Source organism: Saimiri boliviensis, chromosome 1 (assembly GCF_048565385.1).
Source record: "Saimiri boliviensis isolate mSaiBol1 chromosome 1, mSaiBol1.pri, whole genome shotgun sequence".
Taxonomy (NCBI): Eukaryota; Metazoa; Chordata; class Mammalia; order Primates; family Cebidae; genus Saimiri; species Saimiri boliviensis.
Window position 1 is genome coordinate 162,492,465 of NC_133449.1, and position 9,173 is coordinate 162,501,637.

General features: G+C 37.9%; 1 protein-coding gene across 2 annotated transcripts; it reads left to right on the top strand.

Annotated features, from left to right (window-relative positions):
* Positions 1-547: 547 nt before the first annotated feature.
* SPINK1 (serine peptidase inhibitor Kazal type 1) lies at positions 548-8,457 on the top strand. Of its 2 annotated transcripts, XM_010344516.3 has the most exons (5): positions 548-651; positions 771-1,049; positions 3,054-3,085; positions 4,561-4,667; positions 8,333-8,457. In XM_010344516.3, exons 2-5 carry the CDS (start codon positions 995-997, stop codon positions 8,376-8,378), a joined length of 240 nt encoding a protein of 79 aa, XP_010342818.1. In that variant the 5' UTR covers positions 548-651; positions 771-994; the 3' UTR covers positions 8,379-8,457. The 2 variants fall into 2 exon arrangements, with proteins under 2 accessions (XP_010342818.1, XP_074235737.1); XM_074379636.1 differs by lacking the exon at positions 548-651 and having other exon boundaries at positions 770-1,049.
* The last annotated feature ends 716 nt before the right edge of the window (positions 8,458-9,173 follow it).

The window sequence follows — 9,173 nt, forward strand, 5'->3', positions numbered from 1 at the left end:
AGTGTGTTAAAGGAAAGCAAGGCTAAGCTCTTAAAAACCAGAAATGTTTTTAAAAGGGCAATTAACATGAGCTTTGCCCTAGCAGGAGATATTAACTTTATTACGCTAAACAATAAACAAACCTGCCTTTTGATGCAGATGGAGAAATTACGTATTTTCTAAGGTTATTTTAAGGGTGCACAAATACCCCTTAAAAAGATAGTCTGAAACAAATGTAATCAGTACCTGTACTTATAAGACACACAAACATGAGAGGGAATGGAGAACTGTCCTCTAAGAACACATGGTAGACACCCAGCACACAGTCTCCAATGAAAGAGTAACCCTTTGAGTTAGATGTTATTATTTCGTTTTCCAGATGAATACACAGAAGCACAGCAAAAGTGGCCCCAACAAGCACCCTCCAGCTCCAGAATACACACTTTAGGGAACTGAGTCCTCTCTCTCTCTTGCTCTCTCTCTCATCTGCCACTCCATCAGCTATTTTAGACTTTGTGAATGGGGGATAGAAAAACAGAGAAAAGAGAAAAAAGAATAAGAAAGGAAGAGTGGAGGAAAGGAAGAAAGAATGGAGAGGGCCTTTTAGCTATCCATACCTCGTCATCTATCCAGAACTACGGAGTAGAAGGGAACTTTGAGATCACCTTAAAGGTGAGAAAACGAGCTTGATAATGGAATGGCATTCCCACAAACATAGAGGGAGTTAGGGATTAAACTAACTAACCACCAGAACCATTTTTCTGACAAAATATTTGTCTTGCATGTTTCAGGCCCCCCTGGGTCCTTTGACCTTTCTTACACAGGTGACATTCCCAGAACCTGGAGGCCAGGCTACGACACAAAGTCAATCAATAACCAGGGAGATCTGTTATATAGTCTGGCAGGTGGGGCCTTGCTGCCATCTGCCATACGACCCTTCCAGTCCCAGGCTTCTGAGGAGACGTGGCAAGTGCTGTGTGGTTTTCACCTGACCTCTGGACGCAGAATTTCAGCCATGAAGGTAACAGGCATCTGTCTTCTCAGTGCTTTGGTCCTGTTGAGTCTATCTGGTAAGTGTTTTTGCATATTTTTCAAAGTTGAATAAAACCTTTCTGAGCTGTTGCTTTGTGGAGCACATTATCTTCTGGGTTTTTCATGCAGTCTGGTCTTTGAGAGATCTTTTGGACCGGGTAAGATGAAATAAGATCAACAGATAAGAATTATTTTTTAAAAGAGATTTTTTAATCTACTATAAGGAAAGCAAGTCTCCTAGTAAGAATTGCCCAGAGGTAAAGTGGGTTTTCTCTAGTGATGTGGCTGACCCTTTGGAGGAATGTGGTAGAGAAAAAAGGGTAAAAATATTTTAAGTATACTTCTAATTATTTAATGTGTAAAGCCAAATTACAAATTTTAAATTCTCATGGAATTGCATAAAACAGGTAAAATGGCTTTCAGTTCTTCAGCATAAAAGGCATGATTTGACTGATTTAAAAATTTCTTTTTGTATTGTATAGGTTTCAGTGTACTGGAATCATGTGTAGTTTGTCAGATTTATCCCTCAATAGCTAATATATGTGATATAAAGGGAATTTTTAAATTTTCTATTTCTGGTATTTCTTTATCAGTATCTGGAAATACAACTGTGGTTTTTGTATTTACATTATATACTATGGTGTTACTAAATTCACCAATTCTAAAATTTTGGTTTTTTGTAGATTCCTTAGGATTTTCTTGCAATGTAAATTATGTTGACTACAAATAAAGTTACATGTTTTATTTTAAAAAATTATTTTGGACCAGCAGAGTGTTTTGAAAGGAAACATTCTGCTTGAATAGATGAGCACATATACCTCCAACTGCAACTGGACAATGTTAACAGACAACTCCGAACCCGCAGAGTCAAGATCAGTTTCCTTTTGATCACTGGAATTTATTAACATTTTCAACTTCACTTCTGATATAGTGAAGGATCCTACAGAGAGCCAAATCAGCACTTTGCTAAGAAAAGGAAGAACGTTGTTTGTTGGATTAGCTGAATATTTATGGTAGCAGTTAGTGTTCCCTTTTCCCCTGCTCATGCGTGTTAATCAATCCAAACAGATGCCTGTGATGAGCACCTACTTGCTCATTAGTTTTTAGACTCAACTAGATTCTAAAAGCCAGTAGGCCCCCAGCAACAAGTTCTGACTATCCCAGGGGAACTTCACCCAGATCATAGATGCCTCACTAAATTTCATTACATTTAGATACAGAGAACTACCTCTTCACCCAGATCACCTTAAAGATTGTCGATATTAAAATTCAATTTTACCAATATTTCCTCATTTGGATACTATCAGATTAGTACCCCTTCCCGTCCATGAACTCATCCATAGTTATCATTCCCTACATGTTGTCAGCAAAACTTCTGTTATTTTCTGGGTAATGCAGATGAACTATTTTGACTGCCTGTAAACTCTACAAATGTGAGTTGGACCCATAGTCCATATGATACAACTGTTGGAAATAGCTCTTTGAGAACTTATGGTGAGTTGGCAAAAGAATTCTATTTTTTTAACATTACTTACAAAAGGGGATTTAACTGTAATTGAAAAAGCTAATTTTGCATCAGAAGACCTGGTTACTGCTTGTGATAACTGTTTCACAGCTAATTATAAAAACTCTCCATACTTACAGCTGTAAACTGAGATAAAAATTATACTTCACTAGTTGCAAGATTAAAGATCTAGTAACTGATTTTGTGAACGTTAGTGAGTGTTCAAAAGTTAATTTGCTCAGTGCCTGATACACTTCCAGCAGTAAGTACATAATTTCTATTTTCAAGGAAATTGATCAACTTCCTAAAACATCAAATCGAGATACTTTACTTTGGTCATAATCAAAGTTTTACTTAATTCTTTTAAGGTTTCGTCAGACGAGGGGTGCAGGATACTTTGGGAAAATTATAGAATACAGAAAGGGAAGAGAGCCTGTAAAGAAGCCACAGTCTACAATGAAAGCAGAGAATTCTGACAAAGAATAGATCTGACTTCTCTCATTTAGGAGCCAACTTAACAGATCTGATTTATTTCTAGGTAACACCGGAGCTGAACCCGAGGGAAGAAAGGTAAAGAGAAATTTGTAATTTCTTATTTCTCAGGCTGAAACAGTTTGATGCAATAAAAACGCAGCCTGCCTGCCACCTTTCAACTTAGCTTGAAGTTAACAGTAGTATGAATGCCAGGGAGGGTTAACCAGTGAAATGCAAACGGTAGTAGTAGTTCTACCCCACAGGCTTATATTGAAGGACAACTTCACCGATGCATAAGCAAGTGCTATAAAATACTGTAGTGCTTACTGTGACAGGGTTTTTTATATAGACTAGTGGTAGCTGTAGGCAAGTATTTGGGGTGGAAGCCTTCTCAAGCTCACTCCAAGTAGCTCTGCTTCCTTACAGCCAGTTTGACCATGTTGGCATGCAGCTCTCCCAATCACCAAGGTGCAGCTCTAATTTATAATGAACAACAGAAAATAATAAACTAGCTTCTCCTTCTAGAAAAATATTCTAATTCTAACCGTTTCAATTGTTTTTTGTTTAAAAGGTAATTTCGGTAATCTTGGAAACCAGAGGAAAAAGTGTGCGTCTTCTCAGTTTCTATCTAGTGGGAGACAGCTGATAGATCAAACATTCATGAATGAATACATTATTAAACTTGTGATAAGTGTTATGAAAAAGTTCTGCTGCCATTACGAACTTAGCCTAGTTAGAGAGTTCAGAGAGTAAGATCAGGTCACTTACTCCTAAGTAAGTGAAGGGTCATTTTTAGCCTAAATAAATAAATAAAACGAGTCTTAGCAAAACGTAAGTGGTGGGGAGACGTAGTAGAATGAAATAGTTAAGAGCTAAAGGTCAGAAACTCTAATGTCTCGGTTTGAATTCTGAACCTAGGAATTCCTTAGCCGCATGGCCTTGGCTGATTTTACTGCTTTGTGCCCGGTTATCTTCACCTGAAGAAGAATGTAATACTTAGTTCACAGGATAGTTAGGAGGTTTAAACAGAAAAATACACAAAGACACTAGGACGATGTTTAGGACAGTGACAAACAGTCCTATTTGATGATCATAAACTCTTACTAGAGCAGAATGCAAAGACTTCCAACACTGGAAGGTGCCCAGTGCCTTTAAGTGCCTAAGAGAAGACCAGTGTGTGTGGACTACAGTGTTCAAGGAAGAACATGCCCCGAGGTGCGGCCAACCTGAGAGATGCCAGCACTGGCAGTAATTGTAAAACTTGAACATTTTCTCGCCCATCTTGCGTAAACCTCACAACAGCACTATGAGATAGTGATTTTGCAGAAGAACCGACTGAGTTTCAGAAGGGCCAAAGGACTTTGTAATGTCACACAGCTTAGAAACAGCAGAGGCATGACTTAAAACAAGGTTTTCTGTCTCCAGATCTTAGGTTATTTCTGTTACCACACACATTATCATTCTCCCAATCACAGTCATGCCCCAGAGAAATTAAAATCATTTCAGAGATTCTGCTATAAACTCAAGAATGGAGAATGATGGGAAATGATTCTGTTTAATTCAATTTTTAGCCCAACTGTTACAATACAGTTAATGGATGCACCAAGATATTCAACCCTGTCTGTGGGACTAATGGAGTTACTTACGGCAATGAATGCATGTTATGTCTTGAAAATCAGTGAGTACAAACTTGAGTTTCTTTTAAACTATATATTTTAAGTTAGTTATCTTCAGATATACTGACAATATGAATCCCACCCTAAGAGAAGCAAAATATTTTCTTTTTTCAAAAATAATTATCTCTTTTTCTCCTTGTTATATATTTAGCATTATAATATTATTTTTTAAAAGTCACTTGTATGATAAAAGCCTACTTTCTTATTAAAGCAAAATAGTCAATAGCTTGGATTTTTATAAATCTTATATACATAAAATACCTTTAGGCCGGGCGCGGTGGCTCAAGCCTGTAATCCCAGCACTTTGGGAGGCCGAGGTGGGTGGATCACAAGGTCGAGAGATCGAGACCATCCTGGTCAACATGGTGAAACCCCGTCTCTACTAAAAATACAAAAAGTTAGCTGGGCGTGGTGGTGCATGCCTGTAATCCCAGCTACTCAGGAGGCTGACGTAGGAGAATTGCCTGAACCCAGGAGCTGGAGGTTGCGGTGAGCCGAGATCGTGCCATTGCACTCCAGCCTGGGTAACAAGAGCGAAACTCCGTCTCAAAAAAAAAAAAAACAAAACAAAAAAAAAATACCTTTAATTAAAAAAAAATTAATGGTTGCAGTGATTGTGTTTTTTAAAGCCCTCAGTCATGTAAATATAAATTATATCAATTAGACAACTAAAAACGTGTTTTTACTCATGCATATGAAAGACAGCTTCAATGAATCTTTATTTCCTCAGTGTCCATAAGTAGGCAATGGGATACAGAGAAACAGATTCGACACAGATTTCCTATTTCACTCAGCAACTGAACCGTTAGCATGTCTCAAGCATTATGCTAATATTCCCTGTCTTACTTGTGCTTATGACTAAGAAAACGTCATAAGCACATACAGGATGGCTTCTTATATCTTGGGGCGAATGCCAGAAGACTTGGTGTAAATAAAGTGCAACAGGAGTGAAGCAGAAATACATAGTTTTTGTTATTGAAAGGGATCAAGAAAAGATCCAGGAAAATAATAAATGCCCACTGGGTGTTGTGGTTCACACCTGTAATCCCAGCATTTTGGGAGGCTGAGAAGGGAGGATCACCTGAGGCCAGAAGTTTGAGACCAGCCTGGCCAACATGGAGAAACCCTATCTCTACTAGTACAAAATTAGCCAGGTAGGGTGGTGGGCACCTGTAATCCCAGCTACTCGGGAGGCTGAGGCAGAGAATTACTTGAACCCGGGAGGTGGAGGTGGCAGTGAGCCAAGATTGCACCACTGCTCTACGGCTTGGGTGACAAGAGAGAGATTCCATTTTTTTTTTTTTTTTTTTTTAAAGAATGCTATTTAAATAGAGCTCTGAATTTTGGCAGTATCAAAAAGGCATGCTGGGTTAAATAAAGGTGTGGAATGAACATAACAAATATAAGGGATTCCACAAGTGACTAGTTTTTTCTGGGATTGACTTGATATTGAAGACTTTGACTCAGGCTCAAATGACTGTGTAAATTTCCATTATATTCCGCAGCATAAATTTCCTTTCCTATAATGCAAACCTTCTTCTTGGGCTGTTTTAAACCATTTCAGAAAATTCTCAGAGTTTAGCAAGTATTGTGGAAATAGGTCCCCTGGATGATAGGGCTAATATTCTGAAGTTTTAGACCAAAAACATTTGGTATTCTACTTTGTAATGAATGTGTTTCCATAATCAAGACTTGTAAAAGGAATTTGAAGCCATTTGTTAGTTTTCTCATGTCCCATGTTCTTGACATTAACGTCAAACATCATATTTCCATCCAATGGGAAGAGAAAGCAAGAGAACAGTAGCTTTGAGACTTGGGAAATTTCCAAATGCCACTCAACATTTAGAGTGAAACATTAGAAAACTATGAGTAGAGGGCTGGGACACCCTATCCACGCAGTCTCTGAAACGTACGAGTTTCTACTTACACTTTCTGTTTGTTGAAAAATATGTAAATATGTGAGGAACATTTGTACACTAGAAAACATCACCTCTCTTCCTATGTTTTCAGGTAAGAAAATTTAGGTCTAGAGGCAAAAAGTTGCTTTCTCAAAAACATATTTCCTAATGTATGACATTGTCTTTTATTTCTGTTAATTAAAAGTCCCAAACTTATTACACAGTAAATAAAGCCAGACGCTGACCCTAGTTTGAGACAAGTACATAATACCAAACAAAGGCTTGCAAATCAGTCTTCTTGGTCCTTATGTGCTTGGCAAATATATTCAATAGAGACATTTTCTCATCCTTCTATATCTTTGTAGGGAATCTGTACTGGCAAATTCTTTTCCATAAACCAGCATTTCTGATAGAATGTTCGTTCTATAATGATGGAAATGTTCTATGTTTATGCTGTCTAATACATAGCCACTAGCCACAAAACAGTGGCCTTAAGGTGGTTAACACTAATGTAAATGTGGCTAGTACAACTGCTAAACTGAATATTTAATATTACCTAAACTAATTTAAATTTAAATAGCTATATGTTGATAGTGAATGTATGCAATCACAGTTAAAAGCATAGCACTTTTTTTTTGTTTGTTTACTCTGTTTGGGTGTGTGTGCTTATGTATGCTAACTGATGTGGAAATCGGTATTATGAGCAGTTAATAATTGTGGGACAAGAAAGTGTTAAAAACTTAAAATAAGTTCGGCTGGCCATGGTGGCTCATGCTTGCAATCTCAGCACTTTGGAAGGCCCAGGCTGGCAAATTACTTGAGGTCAGGAGTTTGAGACTAGCCTGGCCAACATGGTAAAACCTGATCTCTACTGAAAATACAAAAAATTAGCTGGGTGTGGTGGCATGCACATGTAATCCCAGCTACTGGGAAGGCTAAGGCAGGAGAATCACTTGAATTAGGGAGGCGGAGTCTTCAGTAAGCCAAGATCACACACTGCACTCCAGCCCAGGGAACAGAGAAAGATTTTGTCAAAAAAAAAAAAAAAAAAAAAAGAAAAAGGGCAGTTAACAAGGTCCAGATAAATGCCTGTTTAAAAGTATGTCGAAGTCAGATGTCCTTCAGTAATAGAGAAGTAGAATTTTTGTAAGCCAATATATTCAAAGAAAATTGGTTAGAAATTAAAGACCTGGAAACAGTCTTCTAAGGAGCAATTATAAAATTTAGAGATATTTAGCTTAGAGAAAACTGGTTTGGAATGGTAGTGTGGGGCAAACAGAGAGGTTTTATCTGGAGGGGAGGATGTTTAGATCTGGCAAGAATGGTGTAGAATAAAGACATGATTTAGTTTTGCGAGATCTCACAGATATGAATCCCCAGAGCTCTAAGACAAAACATCAATCAATTAGGAGGCTCAACAACAGCCCAGGCATCAGCTTGGATAGAAACCTGTTGCCGAAGGCAGAGGCATCAAGAGCAAAAAATGCAACAATTGATTGGAGGTTAATTTCACTGTAGCATGCCACTAGATATATAAAAACTGCAAGGACAGATATTTTTCCTTTCTATTGTATCCTTAGTGTATATAACAGTAATCAATAAATATTTGATGAATTAATGAGTAAGTGAATGGATAAATGAATGAAAGATAGATAAAAAAATTATAAATCTCAAACCTCTCTACTTTAAATGAAGCTTTTTTCCCCCACTCTTTTTCTTTTTTGTCAGTAAAGCTTAACTGATTTTTTTTTTTTTAATCTCTACTGCAGGAGGCGCCAGGTTCCTGTCTACATTAAAAAATCTGGAGTTTGCTGAGAACAAAGGTTTTGAAATCTCCTCAGGTCACTGCGAGGCCTGGCTGGCCTGATTGTTAAATAAATGCATCTAAATAATCCCTGTTGTTTCCATTTACTTTTTCTTCAAAGGTATGTTTGATTATACCAGGGTCAGGGGGTGTGGGCAAGACTCAGAATAGACCAAGTTTTAAAAACGCCAGCAATCCCGTCATTTCAGACAGGGTTTCCCTCACAATTCCTTTTCCTTCCTCATCTTTCTCACATCCTAAAGTCACTGTCTCAGAAAATGTAATTGCACATATTAAATGGCAGAGTGCAGATGATTATGAACACAAGCAATTCTGCAGAGGACTGGACTACCATTTTAAGGAATAATTGGAAAATACCCAGTCCAGAAACATACTACCCGTCACAGTTTCCTGATTGAAATAACTCCTTAAGGTTTCCTTGGGATTTGATTGAGCATCTATTGTGCCTGGTACAGGGCTATGTGCATGGGCATAGAGCTGCCTGTCTGGTGAAACAGAGTTTAGCCTTTGAGATTTTTCCATTTACCTTAAAATGTAGATTTTGAGTCAGACATAATTGTCTCAAAAAGATTTTAATCATTGAGGAAACAAAAACAAAAAAAACCCTACATTTTGTCAACAAGGCTGTGGAGCAGCTTCTGGACTTAGCCTTAGTCCTTCTCCAGCAGAGATAGTTTCCCATTAGTTACCAACTTGAATAGTGTAAAGCAGAGCCTGCGGTTGTCCCTGGTAACCTGAGGCTTGAATGGAAGACTTTAACTTAGGCTTTCCTGGAAGACCTGCTT